Source organism: Alnus glutinosa, chromosome 11, assembly GCF_958979055.1.
Source record: "Alnus glutinosa chromosome 11, dhAlnGlut1.1, whole genome shotgun sequence".
Taxonomy (NCBI): Eukaryota; Viridiplantae; Streptophyta; class Magnoliopsida; order Fagales; family Betulaceae; genus Alnus; species Alnus glutinosa.
Window position 1 is genome coordinate 27461673 of NC_084896.1, and position 26031 is coordinate 27487703.

A 26031-nucleotide genomic window follows, 5' to 3' on the forward strand; every position below is an offset into this window, starting at 1 on the left:
ATGAGTTTGGCCATGTTGAGTCTGATAAAGTACATTGAGCCTTACTCTTCCACAAAAGGCACCTTAAGGGAAGAGGTTTGCTCAAGGCTTATAAAGCCCACAACCCAAGTATACCTTGGCAATATGAGACTCTTAACACGCCCCCTCACGTGTGGCACTATTGTCCAAACACGTGTACAACGGGAGGGAAGGCCCAACATTGTCCAAGGCCCTGAAGCTCTGATACCATGATAAAGTCCATTGAGCCTTACTCTTCCACAAAAGGCACCTTAAGGGAAGAGGTTTGCTCAAGGCTTATAAAGCCCACAACCCAAGTATATCTTGGCAATATGAGACTCTTAACAGAGTCAAGCATGATTTGAACAGGGGTGCATGTCTAGGATAAAAAGACACGACTGATCAATACATATCGAGATCTCCAACAATTTGCTGTTCAAATTGCTTGTAAGAGACTCTATATTGATAAAGTTTGTTGAGTCTTATTCTTCCACAAAAGGTACCTTAAGGAAAAATGTTTGTTCATGGCGTATAAGGCCCACAACCCAGATATACCTTGGCAATGTGGGACTCTTAACACGCCTCCTCACGTGTGGCATTATTGTCCAAACACGTGTACGACGGGAGGGAAAGTCTAATATTGTCCAAGGCCCTGAAGCTCTGATACCATGAGAAAGTCCATTGAGTCTTACTCTTCTACAAAAGGCACCTTAAGAAAAGAAGTTTACTCATGACTTATAAAACTCATAACCCAGTTATACCTTGACAATGTGAGACTCTTAACATATATAAGACCTACCTGTTCAGATAGGTGGCTTGTCTAATTCCATCTACCTGGGTAGGTGGGTCTCATACGGAATCTCTCATTGCTGTCCAAAGCAAATTGCTGAAATTCAAATCCAATCAACATTTTTAAAACTTGTTGTCCAACATGTCTAGGGCCTCTTTGGTAACGGTTTTTTTGTTTTCAAAACCAAAAACACACTTTTCTTAAAAGCATAAACAAATGATTTTAAGAGACAAAATGCTTTTTAAACTCTGACCTCATTTAAAAAAAAAAAAAAAAAACATTATCAAACATTAGTTCTTTGGCGCCTAAATTGGCTGCCAACCCTCCAACACTTTATTTGCAAGTAATATTTATAGAAAAGCGACTTGCAGTCACCTTGCTTTGATAACGAAACATTATCAAAGATCTCTGGTCCTATCATTGTTGATGAATTACTTTCCCAGCTCAAGCCCTAGTCCCACAATTTCTTTATATAAAACTGAAATTGTAGATTTGCCTCTTGATGCAAGAGCTATTTAGGCACGTCAAATTCTGCTCATTTACTTATATTAGATTACTGATTATAGTTTGAAGGAAATTTACTTCCATGATTGTTTCCCCACAAAACTTCAATTTAAAAAAGAGAAATGCTATATGTACTTCTAAGTGCTTACTGTCTGATGTGACAGTGAAGATCACTATTAAATTTCGGACGGATTAATCAGTATATTTCACACCAATGATGATATTCACGGCCACATCAGCACTTGAAAGCACATGTGACATTTATCATTCCACAAATACAGCACCAGAGAAAAATCGCATATACCATGATCTCATATTGGTATATGGATGTAATTCTTCACATGCATGATTTGCATCAAATTGTACATGAGTAATGCTACTCTTCATATATATATTTATCACACATTTCACAAGTGTGTTTTAAGTGGCATTACTCATTGTAAATTACTTAAAACGCGCCACGACAGCCAATGTAAAATGTATTAAATAAATAGGCATTAAGATAACATTACTCATTGTACATTCCCCCACCAGAAGGCACGGTGATCCTAGAAATCCACAGTGATTATTATTCTGTTAGCATAGGTATATGGCTTAATACACCACCTATTGATAACTGTATCATCTAAGAGGACAAATGCAAAAGACCCAATCATATACAAGTTGATTATGATGCTAAACTTCTAGTTTTTTTTTTCTCCTGTTAATTTTCTTCACATGCTAACTCATACATGATGATGTGACTGTCTACAAAGCCTGAAAGAAACTAAAACACAAAAGAAAAAAGATAATATTGATGTATTTGGAGTAAGAAATTGTAATGAATGGCGGCCTTGACAAAAATCATCAAATCCGGGACAATGCCTGGCCTTTGCATATAGAGGTAAAGGTGGTTCAGCTGTACAATTCATTATCTCCCGCAATTAAACAATGTCAGAAAAACCTTCTCAACGCCCGGCAACGGAACAATTAGCCGGCATGTCAATCCCAGAAGCCTTCACACCAAACATAAACAGTTAATGGCCATGGATTCCATTGCTTCAGTCTTGTTCACGTTTCTGTATCGTATAAAGAACTTTGGTAGTTTAGAGCTTTATAGCATACCTTTGATAGTGATATAACCAAAGAAGCTCCATGAATGCTGATTTATCTCTTGGTGTTGAGACTTGTCAAATTCCAAAAAGGAGTAATTCTTCCTAAAGTGAGAATTACAACTCTGCAGGAGCTTCTGCAACCAAATTCATAAATTTCCTCTAGAGGGGTCACCTTCCGTTTCCAGAGTGGAGTAGCGATTCAGTTTGTCCGTTCTCACTTTCGGTTTTCTTGGTCTTGTCCAAACGAGCCTTGCGGACAGCATTTTGGATTTTTCTCTCGTGCTCCTTGAGCATCTCCTCAAGGTTTCCTCCTGGAGGCATCAACGGTCCGGAGTAGTGGATCCTGTTCTTTTTGGTGTAAACCTGATGTCACAAGCAAAATATGATTAGTATATCAATTCAGAGTTGTATTGAATGATTTTATTAGTATACTAGGTAACCCGCAAATGCAACTGTTTTCAAGCCATTTAGCTACAGGTTCAAGATAAATAAAAATCTATCATTATAAAATTTCTTTCTTTGGTAGTAAAACATTTGACAACTAAAGGCCTTTATTTTTGAGAAAAACAAGCAAGAAACCAGACGGTTCCTATTCTTGTCTTTTCCTTTTTTTGTTGCTTAATATGCTTGTCTAATTTAAATCTTATCTTAAATTCATTTGAGTTCGATTTTTATCTTGTCCAAATTAGACACTCAACCCTTGAACAATGAAAAAGACAAGTATGTGGCTTGCATAGGCATTTTCTATGAATTTCAGTCAAATTAAAAACTGAAAGAAATGTAGAAGTTAGAAGATAATCTGAATTTACCGTTCCAGACTCCTTTCCAGATGGCTGTTCATCCTTTTTATAAGAAGATTTAGCTCTATCCAGCAAATGTTGGGACCACTGGTGCTTGTCAGGGGCTTCACCATTATCAAGATGGTTATATCTTGCATTAAAATGGTCCTCTGGCCAGTGTGAATCCATGCTGCCTCGAATTGCTACTGAGTTGGAAAACCTGGAAAATTCAGTTCCAGGTATGTGAGGTTTTGGTGATCTAAACACTGTGCCATTCTCTGGACGACTGAAAGCTTCGCCAGGAACTGTAGGAGCCTCCTGCTCATTCACATTCATTTTGCGTGAAGATCCGTAAGTAGTTGGGTGCATTGATTGGCCAGAATGGGAGAGAACACTTCGTGCTTTTCTTTTGGGAGGTTCGATAGGGAAACCAGAGCCACCATCATCTTCAGGATTGTACTTCTCGCTGACACTTTTCGGGTTAGGCTGCCCTTTTATTTTCTGAATTAGGCAATAACAGAATTGTTATAAATTGATTCAGATGACTTAACCAACTAATTTTTTGTCAACATATACACACATACAACCACAGAAATAATGTGCATGAATATGTACGAATATACATATAAAATTTACAAGGATACCTGTATGGATGCCTGTAACTCAGCATTGGCATCTGGTGCTGGCATGGCTTTGGATTCTCTGGAACCCCTTCTAGTTGATTCACGTTCACGCCCTATAACACTCCCTGCTCTTCGCCTGATTATCAAATGGGCAAATGGTGGTATTTCATAAGTGCATGCATGCAAAAAAAAAAAAAAAATCCGAGACTAGTAATTCAAACCAAAAAGACAAACCTTTTTCGAATTTTTTTTAAGTGACCTTAATGCACAAAGAATCAGAATTCTATATATATCTAACGTTTTTTTATGCTACCTTCCATAGAAGATGCTAATTTACCCAAATTAATATGAGAAGCAAAGTAAGGGTACCCATCACTGCCTTTTGTCCTATAGTCCTATAGAAAGGCTGTAACCAGATCTCATGAAGTAAAGGGTTCAAAAACACAATTAGATAATAGAATATCAAGAAATGACTAACCTTCTAGCTTCCTCATCTCGAAGCCTGGCATCAAACTCCTTACTTGGTGGGTACTTGGGCAAAGCTGATGGATCACAGGGAAGAGGCATTGTCGTGAAGAACTGGAAAAGAAAACTCAGACTAATGAAACTGCCAGAATCAGCAGAATAGAATCATAATTCATAAAGACGGTTATGATTAATGTCCCAACTTCCAGGATTCATATTAAACAAATAATAAAAAGTAACATGAGCACCCGGTACTAAATGAATGATGAAAGGGTAAGATCAGGATTCAAAGTTGGGACAAATGAACCCTTGGATAGGCCCGTGATGAATGTTGCAAAAATCACCTTTACATAATTAAACTTCGGCCAGGCATGCTAATTATGGCTGGAAAGTAAACACCTAATATGGAGCATAATTATGGTCGGAAGGCATACAGAACATTCTCAAAGAAAACATCAAGGATAATTCTAATTATAAAGGCTCCATAATTAATAAAATGGAGTTCAAGTTAATATATGATAGGGTTCAAATCAAGTAATTGTTGGAGAAAAGCATAGAGTCTAAACTTGAAATAATGATCCCAACTGGAAAAGCTTACCCAATGAAGATATACAGCCCAATTTAGACAGAAACAAAAAAAATCATGTTTACCTCACTCTGGAGTGCAGAAGAAGCTGTTCCGCGGCCCTCAGGTTCTACTGCAAGAAGGACATCCAAAAGGGCCAATGCTGGATCAGGAAAGTCCTTGAATGTCTCAGCAACTGTACGTTTGTAAGGATGTTGAGGCTTAAAGATGGTTGCATGTGGCAATTTTGACTTCATCCAATACTCTTCAGAAGGTGACCCACAAAGTTTGAAGATTTTATGCAGTTGCTCAACCTATAAATGATAACTGTTGTCATCATGATGCCCAAACAAATAAGAGATATGAACAGTTCAAAATAGGTGAAGCTCGTTACTTATCCATGCTATGTTAGTATAACACAAGCCATTAAGATCCACCAGCTAATAATTGCATGCAATACACAGTCAGTATATTACATGGGACCAGCACAACCTTCTCGTTATACATCCTAATGAAATAACCCTTTGGACGGTAGGTTCAGATTCTTCTATTCAAGGTGAAAGACTGAAAGTAAATCAATTTTTAAGAAACACGATGACTTGTAAGTCATGCAATGTGTTGGTGCATGCTGTTTGAACATCATTAAATGGCACTTGCTTGTTGATGAACCTGAGTAGTACAGAGGAAGGATCTCTAACAAATTCATGATATAAACAACTTCTTCTTTTTTCTAAGCAAATTGGGAAAGGGTAAACGATTAAATGCCGATCAACCTGGACAATTAACCATTTTTCATCTTTGAGGAAATGAAATGGACAAAGTAGACATCAAAAAGGTGGCTTTTCTACATTGCCTGCTGTGTGAACTCCTGACAAAGTAAACCATCTACTGGCTTGTGCTATAAAGCTGATGCATATGGTGGTCCAATGCTGTGTGTGATACCATTTCCAAACACTTTCCTGCTGTGCATAATTTAGAAGCCCTTCTCCTGGCAGATCTAAATGCCAAATTCAGGCATCCTAATAAGTAAAGCAAACTTCCTCAGGCTGCTTCTCTTTACACGGTAGAGATTCAGCACATCTAATTCACATGTGAAGCACTTGCATGTTTCTTCATATCCAAGAAAAAATTGGAAAGAGTACCTCTGTTCTTCCCGGCATGATAGGCTTCCCAGCAAATAATTCTGCAAGAATGCAACCAGTACTCCACAAATCCACAGCAATTCCATAGTCTGATGCGCCAAGCAAAAGTTCAGGCGGTCTGTACCATAAAGTTACCACCCGACTTGTCAGAGGCTGCTTCTGATGGGAGTGGAAAAAAGTTGCTAACCCGAAATCACCAATCTTTAGATTGCCATCATGGTCAATCAGAAGATTTGACCCCTTGATGTCACGGTGCAAAACACCATGACTATGACAATGGTCAAGTCCACATAGTAGTTGTTGCATATAGCATTTGATCTGCAAGCCAAAGTGTAAGGTTCAATATAAGAGTACAGACCACAAAAAATAATAAATCTCGCTTTTTCTATGATAAACAGAAATGAAATCATCAAAAGGAATAAAAAGCTTTCATCAAATGAGGATGTATTGTAGTAACAAACAACGTATGAACTCATAGAGCTATGTACAGCCAGATCGTCATAAAAACAAATGGTATTTCCACAAAAACTGATAATGTCTTGCCCCTTCACTTTATAGTATATATCTTTTATATTTGGTGGATACCTTCAAGGAGGAAGAAGTTTGAGGTGCAGTTGTTTTTTCATGAGTTATCTATTTCGGGAGTTTTTTCTTTTCCTTGGAGGAGTATCTAGAAAGTTAAAGAATCTTTGAGGGTGAGTTTTTTTGTGTGGACGGCGGACGACAACTCTTGGTAAGATTCTGACTTTGAATAATCTGCGAAAGAGAAGAGTAATAATGGTGGGATGGTGTTGCATCTGTAAGAGGAACGAAGAGTTTATAGATCACCTTCTTCTTCAATGCAAAGTGGCATAAAATTTATGGAGTGCGTTTTTTACTCTTTTCGATGTTACATGGGTTATGCCTGAAATGGTGATAGATCTGTTAGCTTGTTGGAGAGGTCAAGTGGGTACTCGTTCAGTTCTAGCTGTGTGGATAATAGCCCCATTGTGCTTAATGTGGACCATATGGAGAGAACGGAATGCAAGATGTTTTGATTCTTGAAGATCATGAAAAGTTGAAGGACGAGCTCAAGAACATTTTGGTCAAATCCCTCTTTAATTGGACAGGGGCTTTTAATATTTCTTCGTCTTCTCACTTCTCTTTTTATGGAGTTTTGTTCTTCTTTTCGCCTTTAGTGGGGCCTTATCTTTGTATACATAATGTGTACTAGGCTTGCACCCCTCTGCGCTTTTCAATTAAATGAATTGTTTATAAAATATATATATATATATATATATCTTTGCTTTCTTATCCCTGCTGACTTCACTTGATGGTTTATTAAATCTGGTTTTTACAAAGTATGGGTGCACAACATGCAGGACAAGTTAATGCATAGAATGATTGTCAGGAAATAGAACATGGTCATATCTACAATCGATTGGAGAACTTTCAAGCATCACTTCCATTCTAGATTAAAAAAAAGCAAGCTCATACTTCCATGTGTCAAGTAGATCTAGAACAAGCTTATAAATATCAACATTCCCATTTGTCTTTCCTTGTGCAGAGATTGTTTTAAGGAAACTAATTGATCTCAGAGCCTTGTAAAGCAGAATCTAGATAACCTCAATGCTACAATCAACTCAACCAGGGTGCATTCTCTTCTCAAGAATACGCGTTGGAACATAGATATTCCAGGAGCCCTCCATTATGCTGTTCTTCCATTTCAATCCCAAAGAGAAGAATTCCTTTCAGGAAATTATGAGATTATTAAACCACCTAGCTTATTACTTGGGGATTCATGGAATGACAATTTAATTCGTAAGTGAAGGAGTTTATCAAGTATTATGAACAGCAGTTTCTTGAGGATGTTAAACTTTGTATAGCTTTAGGCGCATACTGTATACCTAATACTTGAAATTATTATGAGACAGCCCAGTAGACTAAACCATTATGATAAAGAATCCAAGTTCATGGTGCATCCAGAGGCAACCCTGGCTATTGAGGAGGCTGAATTTCTGGACAATCAGGGGAGTTAAATTTATTATATCTTGGGTGCTGAAGTACACAAGCTAAACTCCGAGATACTTAATAACAAGGTCCATTTTATTAAAGATATACCATTATGTTCTTATGGAAGGCCATCTTAAGCTTCCAAATTCTGAACAAAGTAAAAAAGAATTTTTGTGCAATATATTATGGGAACTAAAAACTATTATGCAATATAAAAAAAAATTATGGTAATGTTGTTTGAATATTAGAGAGTAATCTTGCTGGTAATCTTGCTGGTGGTATCTAGATGATTCAATTTGTGGGTTTAGCTTGTGATTCCTCTCTCCAATTAGAACTGTTTTCAAAATAATAAAAACTATTCTCGATATTATGGAGTTGTTCATGTCAATACTTAACATGGCTCATCTAAGAGAAAAAGTATATTCATCAAATTGTAATCAACTCAGTGACAAAGATTACATTATTATCATCGAGCTTTTACTGCAGGATAAAAGTAGCTACCTGTGCTTCAGTGAATTTGACCCCAGTTGTTGCTGCAAGTCCAGCAAGATCATGCTCCATGTATTCAAATACAAGGTATAAGCTGCCAGATACCCTTGAAGTAATCAGACCTTCAAGCTTCATGACATTTGGGTGATCAAGCCTACGCTGGATGATAATTTCTCTCGCCATAAAACGAACACTTTCTGGATCCATATTAGCAAACCGCACCTTTTTCAATGCAACAATTTTGTTCGTTTCAAGATCGCGAGCTTTATACACACTGCTGTAAGTTCCTTGTCCAATCTGCACTATTGACAAGATAGATTAATAAAAAGAAAAAAATAATAATCAATAAACATGGGACATTTGCCTAGAAAAGGTTAGGTGGGTTTTCATCAAATCCAGTACCATTTGCATGGGAGACAACGTAAGAATCAATACAATGAATGAGCTATCAAATATACATGGATGTAGAAATAGCCAACTGACCTTGTCCAATTTCTGAAACGACTCTGCCTTTCGAGGCACCCACCCGTTGATCGCTTCCCCAGCCACTGCACTCAGCCAAGAAGGCCATCCAGCTACAACTTGTGCTCCTCTTTCCCCATTGAGCAAACTACCTATACTAGGCAACCTAGGCTCTACTTGTCCAACATCCATTGTGGACCGCTTTTGAAGCTGTGGTTTTCCCGGTTTCTCATTAAGGACCTTCTTCTCCCCCTCATCCCACAAAATGGTGGTAGAACCTGCAATTTCTGCGGACGGATTGGTTATCAACCGTGCAGTGGCATCGTTTCCACCACCATCACCCTCCACCACAGTTTCCTCTCTCCTCAAGGAAGCACCTAACCGCTTTTTATGTTTGTTTCCTTTACATGCTTTATCTCTCATATGATTCGCAACCACATATTCATGCGGAAAAAACCCTTTTGAGCAAACGCAGCCCATAATTCCACTTCACAGTCCCCTTTTCCCAAACACAACCGTATCTAAGTTCTCCGATCCTGTTATTCCCAACACAAAATGCAGTTTTTCCTGATGCAATTCCCTCTATATGTACAGAATGCTCCCTATAAATATACTATTCTCACTATATAATTCTCCTATTGATATAATTTCTCCTGACTAGCCCTTCAAAGCAACTCTTTAAATTTTCCAAGGCAAATGAGAGAGAACTCAGATCCCAAATCAAAGAAATGGGATATTAAAATCCACACTGAGAGACCCCAGAAGCCTAATCTGAAAATGTACAACGACCCAGATCTTCAAAATGAAAAAATTCAATCACATACGATCCGATTAAGGGAAACAAACGATAAAGTCAATATCTTTCACGCAACTTAAGAACACCCAAAAGCCTGATTCACAAATCTAAACGAACCCAGATCCCAAAACTCAGAAAGAAAGCCCACCCAAATGGTGGGGAGCCAGAATGAGACCGGTGAAACCAGCATTTTGCAACAGACAAAAAAAAAAATCCGAATTAGAATAACCAAATGCGACACATTAATTGGAGTCCCCGAAATCTTGTGCTATCAATTCGTCGAATACAACTAAAGCCACACAAGACTAACTAAAAATAAGCCAAACAAAAAAATAAATCAGATTTTTCATTTATGTTTGGATTCCAAATGTGAGTTGGCACACACACAAAATTTAGAAGTTCTAGAAACAGAAACACAGAGAGAGAGAGAGAGGATTGGATCTGGATGATCCTAGAGAAATACAAATTGCCAACGGATACTTGTGTTGGAACAGAATATGTGATGTTAACGAGCTTCAACCCAATATTAATACTCTGTTTTGGAAACAGAGAAAAACAGAGAATGAAACAGAGCTCTGTTTTAGAGAGATTCAGATACAAATCGCAGAGAGAGAGAGAGAGAGATCTGGTTGCTTGAACAGAGAGTGGACGTGGCGCCACGTTGCGAGGTGCGGGGCCCATGGAGATCACTGGTCCCACTTTTTTATTTTTTTTATTTTCTGAATTTATTTATTTTTCGGCCCGTCTTGTCCCACACGATATATCTTTTTTGACAGGACATTAGATGGGCCTGGCCCGGTCCCTATTGTGAGAGCTGGGTGATATCGACTGCTTTTGGGCGCCGGGCCTAAATACTCAGCTTTTGAGTTTGGTCTCAGGAATAAGACTGTTTGATAATTAAGAGTCAACTCTATTAATTTTTCATTTCAAAAAACTCTATTAATTTTTCATTTCAAAAAACTCTATTAATTTTTAAATTCTATTTGTTTTCATGTAAAATAATTTGTATAAAATACCTAAGAAGTGTTATACACAACATTTTTATTTAATTTTTATCCTAATATTTTAATTTAATAGGGTGTAAAAGCCTTTAGATCAACCTTTTTTTAAAAAAAACAAAGACTATTAGACCTAGTCACATCATCATAATGAGATAAAAGTATCGTGCATAATATTACTCATTACTTTAAAAAAAAAAAAAAAATTACTCAAAGAAAAATACTTTACACTACACATTTATTTCACTTTGTTGATATGACACTATCAATCAATCATTTGATGAACAATTGTTTCAAAAAATAATAACGGTTGATTGACAGTGTTATATCAATAAAGTGTAATAATTGTGTGGCGTATAATATTACTCTTTTTAAAATATATTAAGGTATTATAGTTTTTATTATAACTTCTAACACGACATTATCGTGTCAATTACAATAAAATTTGATTTTAAATATCTAACGTAATAAGTCTTGTGTGGACTTACAAATTGACGTGGTAGTTTCATATAGCAATGCTACAAAGCCTACAATCAAATTTAATTATTTAGTAGTTGATATGGTAAAAATCATGTGAATTGTCATGTCACTTTATAAGAACTTGTAGTGAAACCTAAACGTAGCAGCAACACTCACGATGTCTTTGTTAACGGTTTTGAGAATTATTTTTTGTATTTTGAATTATTTTTTTTTATATGATATAAAATTTGAGAAATGCTTGTTAAGGGATCAACAATTCAGAATTTGTTTTATGTGAAATTTATTAAAAAAAAAAAATAGTTAAGTAAACTTTTGGAAAGTGTTTTGCATTTTTAAAGAAAAAACGCAAAACATGCTTATTTGAAAAAACACAAACAGGAGTAGAGTTGACTTTTTACTTATTTCAAAAATTAATCCAGTTGAAATTGTTATGCTGAACAAATTTTAGATCCGAAAAGCAAAAAAAATAAAATAAAATAAGAAGAAGAAAAGAAAAGAAAAGAAAAGAAAAAAGAAGAGGTATCTCATATACTATAGCCTTTTTCAAAAATGTTGTGATTGGTTCAATTTGTATAAGTAATTTCATATGATCTTATTTTATTTTTTCATTTTAATAATCATAGTTTAATATTCAATTAATCGTAATTACGAAATTTCTGAAATTAATAACTCTTGTATAGAAAGAAAAAGAAGGAACGAAAATGAAAAATAATGTAAATCTTTGGGGATTTTTAACCAAATAAGAAGCAAGGAATTTCTTACACTTTAGGCTTTTCAATTACAATCACCATCAATATTGGTCCAAAACCAAATATCAGAACCCATCAACTACCATCAATTAATCCCTCCAATTAGGAGATGGCAATCTCTTTCCAACCTTACCAAGTCCAGCTTGATGCATTAGAGTGGCTTTTACCTTAAATTATTTTTTCTTATAAAATACTTCTCCGACAAAGTTGACTCGGAATTTTTTTTTTTTTTTTTTTTAATTCAGTCTATTAAATTAATATATATTTTCAGAGTACGTGATTTTTACGTACGTGCATTATAGTAACTTTTACCTTGAATTATCTTTTCTTACAAAATAGTTATTGGTAGTCCATACAAGATGGACAATTTTTTTTTTTTTTTTTTAATTTTGTTTATTAAACTGATATATATTTTTAAAGCACGTGATTCTCACATGTATTAAAACAACTTGTCGTAAAATATTTATTGTACATTTGAGATAAATCCTACCAATTTTGACCAAATAACACTCTTGGGGTAACTCTACAGCTCCTATTTTCCTCAATTGGTCCCTGCCTCCGTATGATAATCTCCCTTTCATCATTATCTCCAAGAAGAACTAATTTTTAATCTTATTAAGTATGCCGAAAGTAGTCAATTATTAATACCAAGGTTTGAATAAATGTTGGTCTTCCATCTCATTATGCCATACTAATCTAGTTATAAGTATTATTACCCATTTAATTAACATTCTTCGCAACAAATGTATGAGATGGGAGTTGGAACCTAATTTTTCATGCGAAAATTGATTAACTTATTCTCTTTTTACCTAAACATGAACATTGTTAGGGAACTTTTATTACAAGTCTTTACAAGTTGATATATGGCAATTCACGTGATACTTAACACATCGATAACTAAAATGTGAGTTGCAATGAAACAATCAACGCGTTAGCTTTTTTTTTTTTTTTTTTTTGGTATGTATAGTTTAATTAATTGCTTTCCAAGTCAAGTCAGCATCTTTTTCTTTGTTATCTTTTCATTACTTCATTAACAAAAGAGAGCTATTCAAGGTTTTCTCTTTATAAATGAATATCAATTAGACAATGCTTAAATAATTTGTGGACAAAAATTTTCTATAAATCGGTTTGTAGGAAATTTTTTACAACCCACAACTAAGATTGACATGTGTCACTTGGCATGTGAAAAATACATGTTATTTTAATAGCATGTGCTTCTTACAAGCTTTTTTAATAGCATTAATAAAAAAACATGTGTTTCTCACATGCTTAAGGTCCACGTGTCATTTTTATATGTGGGTTGTAGGAAATTTATGTCCATAATTTATCTAATATATCAGTTAATGAATATCATATCATACGTATATAATAATGGAGTGCCCAATATGCCTATGATCCTCTTGGGCCACGTCCAAGGCCCATGGACCTCACTGCCCAAAGGGCTTCCCGTTGGAACTCGTCTGGCCACAAAGACGGAAGAGAAAGCCCATGTCTTCGACCCATTAACATCCAAAACCCATAAAAAGGTCTTATAAATAGAATATGATCGTCTACAATTATTTGCTCGAATTTAAAATAATTCAGACATGTAATTGTGAGAGATTTCTTATAGGACCTACATACCTGACCAAATAAAACTTGGCATGTCCAATCACTTATCCGGTCAAGTGAGTCTTATTATAAGTAATATTTCACAATCACCGGCCCGAATTCTCTCAAATTCTGACAAATAACTATATACAATAATAATCCCTTACAAACACTATGTGAGTGCGACACATCATATCCTTTATTTTCATATGTATGTGGTAAATTGAATACAATCATATAAGACAATACAATCCACATTTATTATCTTGTTGAATTAATTATGGTTAGTTTTGTTGGGAAACTTACCGTTGGGGTCTCTACAAGGGAAAAACCAAGCACTGGAGCCTATATCACTATTTCCATATTTATTTCCTATGCACATTCCTTGCCTCTAGTAATCACCAAATCAGTGTTCAAGGTGGTAAGCCAATAAATTGGATGGGAGGTAGGCAGGTAGCTTCCTCACTTCCGTTCTCCTTGCTTATACTCCATAAATTTACTTTTATCTTCATCTACTAATTTAAGCATTAGAGTCAAGTGCTTCCGGCACATCTTTAGGGTTGACAATTTTAAAATGACTCGCGAATTCGACACGAACACAACCACGACATGAATATATAAGGTTTAAGTTTAGGTTATAACCCGTTTATGACCCGTCAACTCGTTTATGACACATTTATGACCCGCCAACCTGTTTATGACATGTTTATGATCCGTCAACCTGTTTATGATATATTTACGATACGTTTATGACACATTTTTTTATCAGATTAGCTAAACGGGTTAACATGCAAATCCGACGAGTTGACCTGCCAACCCGTTTTGCAGGTCTCATTTACCGGACGATTGGTGTGCGGTTAATGTTTAACAAACTATATTATGAAAACTGGGCCTTAGGTTAGGCATCATCTTTATGAGCATTTTTAATATATTTTTTTTCAATTAAAAATTTGAATTCTTTGAATGGAAATAAATTGTTTCAATTTATACTTTTTATACTCATAGGTGGAGGAAAGTTCCATCCCCACCCAAACACACAACTCCATATATTTTTTAAATTTTCGAGTATTTTATCACATATAAATTTTAAAATTCTAATAATTATTCTCAAATGAAATTGTTGGGATAAAGTCGTATCTCCATTTACTTGTTTTCTAATTCAACATTGGTTGCTTTAGCATTTAGGAAAAATTATTGAATTTATTTAAAAGTAATGTTATACACATTTTTCTTTATAACCATACAATTATTTCATTATATTGACGTGGCCATTCTAACCAATTTTTGGTTTTAAAAAAAAAATCTTTGACCTTTTTATTTTTTTAGCAAAGACTTATCGTAAGGTAGTTGTAAGATAAAAATGTAGCTTATACATTACTTTTTATTTATAGGGTTTAAAAACTTAAGAGCAATTGCTAGTTTATACATTTTTATCCTATAATACTGATATGACAATCTCAACTGACTTTTGAATATTTTTTATTTAAAAAATAAATCAAATCAAAAGTTAGGTAAAACTGTCACATAATAAAATAATTATAAAATAAAAAAGTAATATATGTTATTACTTTTAAACTTTTATGAGACTGGTTTTTGTGATACAAAAATTATCTTAATATTCTTTATGGTAAACTTTCAATCAATTTTTATAATGAAATAATTGTAAAATTATAATTCTACCCAAAATAAATACTATATAATCGAACTTAACTGTTTAATTTAAAAATAATAACTAAAATGTAAGAAAATTTATATATTATAAAACAAAATACCAGATCTTAAATACGGATATATAAATAGAAGAATGGAAAAGTAAAAGCATATAGCCGTAAACGCCGCCACGACAAGTGCCACGTAGGATCGAGGCAAACGAGACCCTTCAGTTCCGAACCTAGAGGCTCGGGCAGTCACAGCTGGAGACAGCCTGTCTCCAACAAAGTCCCACTCACCTATTCCCCTCTAACTACGTTCTCTCTCTCTCTCTCTCTCTCTCTCTCTGCATCTCGCTCGCTCGCTCTGGTTCTCTCCCTCTCTCTCTCTCTGAGCGAATTAGGGTTTTCTGATCTTGTTCCGCGGTGCTTCGTTTCCACGTTCGAGCTCACCGGATCAAGATTCTGCGCTCTGTAAGCTCTCCATTGATCTAACTTTTGGCTCGTTTCGGCACTGTTTGTACCCTCCAATTCTTAAAGTTAGGGTTTTTGTGTTTTGTAAACGATGCAAATTGTCTTCTTGTTTAAACCTTTTGATGGTTTTGTCGCTGATGTTGTAGCTTACGTGGTTGTGATGCCAAAGAACGTATGTTTTGTTTTTTTCTTTTGAATTTATATTTTTTTTTTGTTTCTTGTCTTAAAGGCTTAGATTTGAGGTCGTGGTTTTGTTTTTTATGGTTGAAATGCTTACGGTCTGTTTGGTTGCGTAGAAACGGTGGGAAATAGAAGTAAATGAAGTTAGGTGTTTCAGTCTTTTTTTTCTTTGTTTGTGTAATCAGATAAAAATGAACTTTCTTGGTTTATTTTTCGATGACGATTCATTAAATAAACATAAAACGAAATAAACGTAATGTGTTTTAGTTTGTTGATGTTTGAATAAGATTAATAATGGTAATTAAATTACTTGAGGCATAATCCCATTGGTAATCTACGTAATTAATGCATGGGAGTAGAGTTTATGTGAGGGTGGTTTATTGGAGATTTTGGCTCAAAATTGGGATCTTTTGTTAGCTAGCATATATGTTATGGTAGGTTCTTTTGGTGGGTGTAGTTTGTGAATTCGTAAAAGGTTTGCTACTTGTAGCCCAACTAGGCAAAGTCTGCAAGCATTGGCTGGTTTCTATTTAGATATAGCATTCTGCAGCCAGGTGCACACTTATAGTAGCTTACTGACTTTAATTTTTTTTTTTTTTTTTTAAAAAAAAGTTATTCTAAATGTTGCTTATTTCCAAAAAGAAGAAAGATATATCACTTTATTACATAGATAACTGTATTAAGAAATCTATGACGAAGAAGAAGGAAAAAGTATAGGCAACATTTTTTCACCTTTTAAAGTTATTTGTTTGACCCACATGATTGGTGAGTCTTATCAGTTGGAGTGTGGGATCTTGTAGGAAAAAGAAGAGAAAAAGGGGAAAAAATTAACTTTATCTATGAAAGTAAAACTCAAGTCTCGCTAGATACCTGATCCAAACGTATTTTCTTCTTTTGGGCTGCAGGAAACTTGCTCTAAATACTTGAAAGTAAAACTCAAGTCTAGCTAGATACCTAATCCAAACGTATTTTCTTCTTTTGGGCTGCGGGAAACTTGCTCTAAATACTTGAATTGGAAATTCGTGTGGAACTGCTAAAAAATTATGAAAATATTTTTGGTTGAAGTGTTTTTTACTTCATTAGCATCACTAGGAGTGGGGGCCTACAATTTATAGGATCTTATTTAGTGGACAAAGAGTGCAAGAGGTATCTGTAATTTATGTCATGGGCCATTTGATTGCAATAAATTTGTTTAATTTCAGAGCTCTCTCAAGAATTTTGTTCTTTTTCCCCCGTTTTTGAATAACTGGTACATTGATAAAATGATTTGTGGAAAATTTTCACATGAATCGAGTTAGTTTGGCTAAGATGCTTGCTGAAGTTTGGTTATCTTGAAATTGGAAGGAATCTTTTGACTTTGTATTCCGATGGAATTTATTTTCTTGTATTTTCACCTGAACTCTATGAACTCACAAAACAAACAGCTTCAGAACAGATTGTTTTTTTTTTTAAAAAAAAATTATGTTGATCTTTTTCTTGTTTCTGTTTGCTTCCATATCAATTTCTTTTAAGATGCATAGTTTCATTTGGACAAATCAACTATATGGTTAAAGGAAAGCCAGATCTGTGATTGAAGATTGAAGATCTTGTTATGCTGTTTTTACATGGCATGAAATCCTTTTCTCTTGTCTGAATTTTGTGATTCTTGTAATTAGTTGATGTGTAGTTGTCTTGAGCACAGAATAAAACTGTTCTATATGACAAATGTTTATCTCTGCTTTTCTCCCTTTTCATACTCTTTATTGTCTCATGGTTTTCTGTTTTCTATATTGTAGGTAGTTTGGTTGGATAGTCAACCATAGAGCCCAAACAAAATTGTTGACGTATTGACGTATATGGTTTTATTTGTTACATAAGAATGTGCGGTGGTGCTATCTGAGTGCTGTCTACAATTTGCTAAATCATCATACTGAGTGATTGATTGCCTATGGTTACTTTGTGGTCAATGAGCATCTCCTGGTATTACTTTGGAAGCTGTTTTTATTATTCTCCTTAATATTGGAAAGCGTATACGCTACAAGAGGATTCTTCGTATCCATGCTGGCTGAGAGCATGCGTGGAATCTGTGCTTCGGGTAATGCCCCAGACGAGATTTGCTGCCGATGCATTCGGTGTGGTGACAATTTGTCTAGTTGTGGTCTTGATTCTACTTGGTTTGCTATGCATCATTTACTCATTTTACTTCCGGTCTCGGATTCGTAGCCAAGGTTGTATTCAACTCAGTTATTTTAGTGGTCCTTGGATCATTCGAATTACATTCATATTGTTTGTGATCTGGTGGGGTTTTGGTGAGGTAATTCGGTTAAGTTTGTGGAGACGTGCCCTTGACCTGAAATGGCAGGAAACTATTTGCAAATGCTACATTGTCTCGAATCTAGGGTTTGCAGAACCTTGCCTCTTCCTGACCCTTGCATTTCTCCTTCGTGCACCCTTACAGGAGATGGAGTTGGGAATTCTAAGCCGAAGATGGAATGGGAAAACAGCAGGCTATGTTCTTCTTTACTGCCTCCCAATGTTCGTTCTTCAGCTCTTTGTTATTTTTATTGGGTCTGAGAAGACTCACCCGGTAAAGCTGCGTCCTTATTTTATGAGTACGGCTGCAAAAACGGAAGATATTGCCCTCTGCACTTACCCCTTACTGAGTACTATATTCCTAGGAATTTTTGCCACGATCCTTACTGCCTACTTGTTTTGGCTTGGAAGTCAGATTTTGAAACTGGTCATCAATAGGGGTTTGCAGAAGAGAGTTTACACATTGATATTCTCTGTTTCGAGTTTCCTACCGTTAAGGGTTCTTTTACTTGGTTTATCTGTTTTGTCTAAACCAGAGGATTTTCTATTTGAAGCTCTTGTTTTGTTGGCTTTTCTTGCCCTTTTATGTTTTGCTGGGATGTGTATATGCATACTTGTGTACTACCCAGTGGCAGATTCTTTAGCCCTGGGAAATCTACAGGACATGGAGGCGGCTAGGAGAAGGGTTGATGATGATCTCAATGATACCATTTCTCTTATCGCTAACCAGAGCCATCTGGAAGAAAGCGGTCGAATTAGTCCCAGCAGAAATTCTGATGCGTCAACAAAGCGTGGATCTATTTCTTTTCGGACTCTTGACAAAGATGGGACTTCAACAGGGACATTCGTAGAGCTCAGTCTCTTCTCTCCTAGTCGAGATGCAACCCCACCAGGATCACCGCCGCTTCTTGGCTGGCCTATGCGTCCTCCTGCACGAGTTCCTTGACCGTAAATGCAAGGGAGAAAGAAACATATCAGTCTTTGGTGAATATCAATTTTGTGGGAAAGAAAAACTGATTGTAAAGGGTGTAGCTGCAATAAGGATTTTTAGTTCTTGGTTTGTTTTCTAATTTTAGATATGATGGTTTTGCTTGGAGGAATTCTATCATCTGTGTTTCTATTTTTGTACCATTTCTATTAACCAATTTTCATTTCCATTCTTCCTCTTTTACTCTCTCTCTCGATCTCTCTCTCTCAATGAAGCATACATTCATGTTAGGTAGGACTTCAGTTGGTACGAGTGTTTTCTGCTCTTTCCTGGCATTATTTTGTTTTGGTCTTTCTTGATTGCGATGGATCACCTTTTAGCTGTTTGTTGAATGCATGCATCTCCGGTCTTGTGCAAGCTGCCAAGCTGGGGTGCACATCCGGCTTTTAATATGGGCTTGCGTGGCATCTTAAGCTTGTGTGTAGGCACACAACACAGATCACTTGAGTTTGCGTCCTGTGCGCATGGCCATACAACACCAATCATAGCCTGGCCAAGAAACTGCTCATGAGCAAAGGCGGTATTTCAGCCATATTTTTAAGGGATAATTGTACCATTGGTCCATGTGGAATGTCATAATTATTTTTCACTGTTTATGGTTTAAAAATTTTATGGGAGATCCTTGTGGTTAGTAATAAATTACAAATCGATTTCTACAGTCAAATTATTTTTAATAGATTTCGTCAAATGCCACGAGTCGCTAATAAGAAAAAAAAAAATTATTAAAAAAATAAATAAATAAATTTATTTTTTAAAAAACAAAAAATGGGGCAAGGGGTATATTTATTTATTTTTTAATAACTTTATATTTTTTTTATTAAGATGGACACGTGTCGCCATCTTATTAGTGACACGTGGCGCTGAAGTGGCATTTGATAGAATCTATTAAAATTTTTAACGGAATTTGACTGTAGGGATCGATTTGTAATTATTGCTAACCACAAGGACTTCTCATGAACTTTTTAAACCATAGGGAGTAAAAATAATTATGGCATACCACAGGGACCAACGGTGCAATGATCCCTATTATTAATAGGGTTAAATACATTTTTGGTCCACGAGTTTTAAAAACCTCATTTTTTAGTACTTGAGTTTCAATTCGCTTTACAGATGGTACCTCAATTTTAGCAAAAGATTAAATTAGTACCTCAATTAAGTTTTTCGTCTAAAAATTAATGGCTCGCCACGTATTGTAGTTTAAAAAAAATAAAAAATCTTTAAAAATTAATTAAAAACTTGAAAAAAAAATTGAAAAAAGAAAAAAGAAAAAGAAGGGGGGTGGATGAATTTTTATTTTTATTTTCAAAGGTTTTAGCCGTTAGGGGTGGTTACGCTGAAGAAAATAAAAAATAAAAAATAAAAAATAAAAAATAAAAAACCAAAGGTTTAGGCCCTTGGAGGTGGTTACGCTTCAATTTTTTTTTTTTTTTTTTTCTTCCTGTCATGGGGTGGCTGACCCACCCCCATGGGTGGTTATGGGTCCTTTTTTTTTTTTTTTTTTTTTTTTAAAAAATTATTTTATTTTATTTTTTATAATTAATTTTTAAAGATTTTTATTTTTATTTTTTATATTGTAATATGTGTCAACCCTCAAGGGTTGACATGTGGCGGACCGTTAGTTTTTTGACGGAAAGCTTGACTAAGGTACTAATTTGATCTTTTATTAAAATTGAGGTTTCATTTGTTATGTGAATTGAAACTCAGGTACTAAAAAATAAAGTTTCCAAAATTTATGGACCAAAAGTATATTTAACCCTTCTTAATATTGTTTGGCCTTATTTCCAGCTTTGTTGAAATATGAAATTCAATATTTTGGCTACAGTTCAAATTAGTGAAGTAAACAGTGGCCAGGTTTCCTAACCCAACCACCAACGATGGATTGTAGACACCCCGATTTGAGGTGGTTGCACTCCTTTTCATTGGGGAGGCCGCGAGCCACCGTTGGTGGCTAGGAGCATGACTCATTCATGGCTGGAGTTTAATCTATCCACTTTCTACTTTTTTTTTCTTTTTTCTTTTTTTCTTTTTAAATGTGATTAGTGTAATTATTGTCATTTTTCACGAAAATGCCAATAGAGTTATTGAAAATGTCTATCAAGTTGAAATTCGGGGTCTTTAAAGTCTAGCGAAAAGCGTGAGATTTATAATCTTATTTATCTTATTTTTATCATCTAAATTTTCAAAATTGAAAAGATGAGCACTAGTTAAAGTGCTACATCTTCTTTTATATGTCATGTTAGAATTTTAATTTAAGAGACAAGGGTTGTTATTACACTTGTCATAACTGCAAATTATAGTTGATACACCCATATCCACCCAATTGGGCTTGGGTCAGGAGCCCACCAAAGCCGGATATCTAAGCTCCAAAAGTCATGGTTACCTAGGATAGATGGCCCAGTCCACTCCCATAATAAGGGGGCAAAAGGAAACACTCAATATAGAATCATTCTTCTATATTTCCAATGAGACCTTGGGTGGCACATGCTAGATTTTTATTTTATTTTATTATTTTTATTTTTATTTTTTATAAGTTGCACATGCTAGAATTAATATACAAATATAATGCCTTCCTGCCCTGCAACAATAGCAAGTGTCATTTAATTTTATCATGGTCATGCAACACCCGACAAGGGATGTGACTCGCTAGAGTCAATAACCAAACATCATGCCCAATTTACATGTTGTCCAATCGCAATGTGACACTTGGCAAAGTCCATACAGAGGAAGGGAACCCTAATGATGTAAAAAGAAGTAACCCTCAAAAGGTATGCATTCATAGTCTCATTCACCCACTTTAGCTAAATCACTCAATTGCTCTTTATCTTTCCTAAAAAGATTATTGACTTAAATATTGGAGATATCTCCTATTGGCACACTTAGCAAGTCTTCGCGGTAATAACTACTATTTTTTGTATGCCCTTTTGACTTGGACTCAAACGTGAGGTTTATTCCATAATCAATAATTATTTGCAGTGAAATTGATATGAGTAATGTTTCTACTCTTTACATAAATTTATTATATTCATTTCAAGTCGGTTAACGTGATTTTTCATATCAACTACTTAAAATATATTACTTTAATTAGTTTGAAATAAATATGAAAAAATGTAAAATAATGTTACATTTTACGCTCATGTCCAACCGAGTGGCACGATATGTTTTTAGTAATTTATTACTTAAATTGTTGTTTTCAATGATTATTTATTTAAAATATGCTATATAAGACGACGTGACATAAATTAGAGTGGAAAATTATATAAGACGTGTGACACGAGGACTGAGTAATTAAACACATACGCGAAGGGCAGTTTCGTCAATAAGAATCCAAAATGCCGTGACGTGTGACACTGCTTCAGCCAACCAAACCCTCGGAGAGCTTAAAACCCTAACCCTAACCCTAACCCCAAACGTAAACCCTTTGATCTGAGAGAGTGGAAATTCCATACGTTTCATTTGAAGAGAAAATGGCGAGCTTCGATCAAGCTCCACCCGGTGATCCCAAGGTCGGAGAGAAGATCTTCAGGACCAAGTGCGCCCAATGCCACACCGTTGACAAAGGCGCTGGTCACAAACAAGGTCTCTCTCTCTCTCTCTCTCTCTCTCTCTCTCGCTCTTTTATTTTGATCAGATTTCTCAAAACTTGTGTACCGATTCCACTATATATTTTGTGTAGAAGTCCATGTCATTTCTTATTTAGCCATTTGATGGTGTTCCTCTAGTGTTGGATTCTATGGGATCACTGTGTTTGTATACTGAGAAAGAAATGGTTTTTTTTTTTTTTTAAAAAAAAAAGAACAAATTGTTGGGTCAATGACTAATAATGGTATTAGAATCTTGATTTTTTGTAGAATACATAGTTGATTAGGAAAGTAGTGGTATAAAGGAACATTTTTTATTTTTTATAATGAATGGATTATTGAAGTAATGTATGCAATGGAAGTCAGTTATCATTAGCAGAAATTATATTTTAATTGAAAGGTTCAAATATTGCTATCTCAGCATTCTATATCTCTCTAGTTTGTGCTGAGATGGAAAAATCTAACCTTTTAATAGAAAATGATGGTTGGGATTTTAAGAACGCTAATGTGGATTTATCCTGGAAAATCTAGAAGATTATAGGTGCAGAGTATGCAGTTGATGACTTGAACATTGTGAACTTAAGCTATGGAAGTATGTATATATTGTATTGCTGGATATGTGGGGCAATTGTTGGACTTTTAGAAGTTGTGAAGCATATCTTTGTGTATTGCCCTATTCAAATTGAATATTTCACTGTAATGTGTTTGTCTGCTTCCATATGAAAATGATTTTTTATCTGCTGTGATAATGGTCTCAATTGTTGTTTGTCCCAACATAATAATCATTTGAGCAGTTGACTTCTGCAGGTCCTAATCTGAATGGTCTTTTCGGAAGGCAGTCTGGCACAACTCCTGGGTACTCCTATTCTACTGCAAACAAGAACATGGCTGTGAATTGGGGAGAGAACACGTTGTACGATTACTTGCTTAACCCAAAGAAGGTGTGTATGATTAATGGTTTCCTTTAATTTTATTGCTTGTGACAATTCTAAAATAAAAGAAGACTTGCTCTATACTCATCATACTTGATCATGCTGTTTGATCATGGCAGCAAGATGGTCTTGTGTGTAAAACACCTGGTATGTCTGGCATGTTCTCTGAGCAATTGCATTGCTGTAGGTTATATGGTGGTTTAAATGTTTAGTTAACTGTTTTGCCTTATTCTAATCCTGATAAGTATTAATTTCTAATTAAAGGGTTCATGTGGGTTATGAAATGGGGGGCTGCACATACTCTGTTAATATGACATATATTTAACTCTGAAAAGTGGAACAAGTTCTATGTTTGAGAGCTCAATCTTATGAAATTGTATGCAATGCTAGCACATAGTTAACTTGAATAACTGTTTGCATTTTCCACAAACCGAAATAGAAGGTAATGCGTCATTGTACTGTATGTATTCTTGAAGTTCTTCTCTACCTTTCGGTTATAAGATGCCTGCTCCTGAAGTATTGTACAGTTGTTTATGATTGATATGTGAACTAGAGTTGATGAAATCATGCAAGTAGCCGTGCATAACAATGAAGGAATACATTTATACCTTTTTAGAGTCTGGAACCTTATATGTTGAAGCAGGCTACATTGTCTACTTATGAAAAATGTCTAGGCTAAACTGTATATTTACGTTTTACATAAGCCAATGGGATCCTTTCTCCGCTTTTCTATTATGATTGGCATCTGTTGCAAAATTCCAAGTTAGGAATATGTGCCTGCATTTGGTTCAAGTGTTTAGGTCATATGTTTCAGAAGTTAATTTATTTCTTTTAAAGCTTTAGTGATGAAAATTTAAAAACCTATAAAACTGTTTAGACCATATTCTTGTTTGATTATGTTGCTAGGGAGTTATGGTTGTTGGTTTTCTCTTTGTTGTGGTGTTGAGATCCACACAGAAGAAACATCATATGTAATGGTTTACTATTATGTCTTCTTTGGAGTATTTGGAAGGAAAGGAATTCTATGACTTTTGGGGAAATTGAGCTGTTGGTGATGAGATGAAGTCTTCATTTATGAGATCTCTTTTTGATTGAGTGAGGGCTATTGGGGGTTTCTCTTCTTTGTCCTCCGAGTTTTGGATCTTTGATAATTTTATCATAGCTGTATTTTTGCATTACTTTTCCTAGTTTCTTATGTGTATCTTTTGAATACATTCTGTGTACCTCTTTTTATTCTTGTTTTGTATAAATCTTTATTATTTATCACCTAAAAAATCTATAAGCACACTAATTATCAAAAAAAAAAAAAAATCTATAAGCACATAACTCTTTTTCTTTGGTATAGATGTTCCCGTCTCTTATGTAGATATATAGATGAAATTTGAATACTTTAAATTAATTGACTGCTTATAAAATTTGGTTTGTGCAGTACATTCCTGGAACGAAGATGGTTTTCCCTGGATTGAAGAAGCCACAGGATCGTGCGGACCTCATTGCTTATCTGAAGGAAGGAACTGCCTAATCCTTTTGGTTAGGTCATCATCTAGTATTTTGTCAGAATTTGAAGAGTTTGGCTAATGGTGCCAATTTGAAAATTTTTTATTGAAAAAGAAGAAAATACTTTATTGTTTAAATAAGATCAACATGCATTTAACATGCTCTCTTTCTTGGATAAATAGGCTGCATGTCCAAAAAAATTTTGTTCAGTCCCTAATTATATGGCATTTCATGAACTATAGATGATTTTATAAAATCTGATATTCGACTGTTTGCTGTTTGGCTATGATCAATCTTCCTATGTTTTCGCTTCTGTTATTGTTTCTTTATGGGTTCGCTCTAGCTACCAAGATGGACGAGGTACAAGATGGTTAGAGATTTCTAGCAGTTTTGTTGTTCAAGTTATTAGCAATTTTGATGTCCAAATTGCTAGTAATCGGGGCAGCAAATGTGAGAGAGCTTCTATAAGACCCACTTGCCAAAGTAGATCTTGGGCAGCTCGCCACCTATTTGGATAAGTAGATTCTATAAGAGCTTTCTCACGTTTGTTGTCCGGAGCAATCTGGGCAACAAATTGTTAGACATCCAAATTCGCAATTTAATTGGTCTTTATGGCATTTGTTTTCAAGTCCCTGTAGAGATAACCTCATCAGATGTTGGTGCAGTTTTTCGTAACACTCCGTTGTGGGGAAGTAAGGATGTGCTCCTTGGATGCTTATATGGATGAGGAATAATGTCACATGTGCATCAGTTGGTGGCTATCGAGTAGCTAAGAACTCCAGAATTGATGATTAGTGTTTTGATTACTATTACTGGATGCCTTCAAAATTATAAAGTGTATATATATATATATTGCCAAGAAATTTGAAGGAGAGAATTTGGTTAGGGTTTTACCTAGTTCTATACAAATTCATGGGAATTGATTT

General features: G+C 35.1%; 3 protein-coding genes across 6 annotated transcripts; 2 read left to right on the forward strand and 1 right to left on the reverse strand.

Annotated features, from left to right (window-relative positions):
• Window positions 1-2074: 2074 nt before the first annotated feature.
• Window positions 2075-10286, reverse strand: LOC133881817 (probable serine/threonine-protein kinase At1g09600). Of its 3 annotated transcripts, XR_009902598.1 has the most exons (9): window positions 8924-10286; window positions 8453-8737; window positions 5960-6277; window positions 4904-5131; window positions 4266-4366; window positions 3809-3923; window positions 3195-3665; window positions 2396-2748; window positions 2075-2286 (listed from the first exon to the last, which is right to left on the reverse strand). XR_009902598.1 is itself a non-coding variant. In XM_062320858.1 (8 exons), the coding sequence occupies exons 1-8, from the start codon at window positions 9380-9382 to the stop codon at window positions 2554-2556; spliced, it is 2172 nt and encodes a 723-aa protein (XP_062176842.1). In that variant the 5' UTR covers window positions 9383-10286; the 3' UTR covers window positions 2075-2553. The 3 variants fall into 3 exon arrangements, 2 of the variants coding, with proteins under 2 accessions (XP_062176842.1, XP_062176843.1); XM_062320858.1 differs by having other exon boundaries at window positions 2075-2748; XM_062320859.1 differs by having other exon boundaries at window positions 2075-2748; window positions 8453-8742; window positions 8924-9159.
• A 5196-nt stretch (window positions 10287-15482) lies between these two features.
• Window positions 15483-19267, forward strand: LOC133881688 (uncharacterized). The gene is made up of 2 exons (XM_062320688.1): window positions 15483-15638; window positions 17594-19267. The coding sequence occupies exon 2, from the start codon at window positions 17896-17898 to the stop codon at window positions 19054-19056; it is 1161 nt and encodes a 386-aa protein (XP_062176672.1). The 5' UTR covers window positions 15483-15638; window positions 17594-17895; the 3' UTR covers window positions 19057-19267.
• Window positions 19268-22446: 3179 nt separating this feature from the next.
• LOC133882119 (cytochrome c) lies at window positions 22447-26031 on the forward strand. Of its 2 annotated transcripts, XM_062321226.1 has the most exons (4): window positions 22447-22674; window positions 23484-23617; window positions 25038-25143; window positions 25771-26031. In XM_062321226.1, exons 1-3 carry the CDS (start codon window positions 22563-22565, stop codon window positions 25128-25130), a joined length of 339 nt encoding a protein of 112 aa, XP_062177210.1. In that variant the 5' UTR covers window positions 22447-22562; the 3' UTR covers window positions 25131-25143; window positions 25771-26031. The 2 variants fall into 2 exon arrangements, with proteins under 2 accessions (XP_062177210.1, XP_062177209.1); XM_062321225.1 differs by lacking the exon at window positions 25771-26031 and having other exon boundaries at window positions 22449-22674; window positions 25038-25378.

Bases quoted from the DNA above. Each gene is read 5' to 3' on its own strand.
- LOC133881817 (XM_062320858.1), bottom strand. From the start codon at position 9,382: ATGGGCTGCGTTTGCTCAAAAGGGTTTTTTCCGCATGAATATGTGGTT. The intron at 3,666-3,808 runs GTATCCTTGTAA...TGCCTAATTCAG, and splicing joins AGTTACAGGCATCCATACAG to AAAATAAAAGGGCAGCCTAA. The intron at 2,749-3,194 runs GTAAATTCAGAT...TTGTGACATCAG, and splicing joins CTGGAAAGGAGTCTGGAACG to GTTTACACCAAAAAGAACAG.
- LOC133881688 (XM_062320688.1), top strand. From the start codon at position 17,896: ATGCCCCAGACGAGATTTGCTGCCGATGCATTCGGTGTGGTGACAATT.
- LOC133882119 (XM_062321226.1), top strand. From the start codon at position 22,563: ATGGCGAGCTTCGATCAAGCTCCACCCGGTGATCCCAAGGTCGGAGAG. The intron at 22,675-23,483 runs GTCTCTCTCTCT...TGACTTCTGCAG, and splicing joins AGGCGCTGGTCACAAACAAG to GTCCTAATCTGAATGGTCTT. The intron at 23,618-25,037 runs GTGTGTATGATT...TGGTTTGTGCAG, and splicing joins ACTTGCTTAACCCAAAGAAG to TACATTCCTGGAACGAAGAT.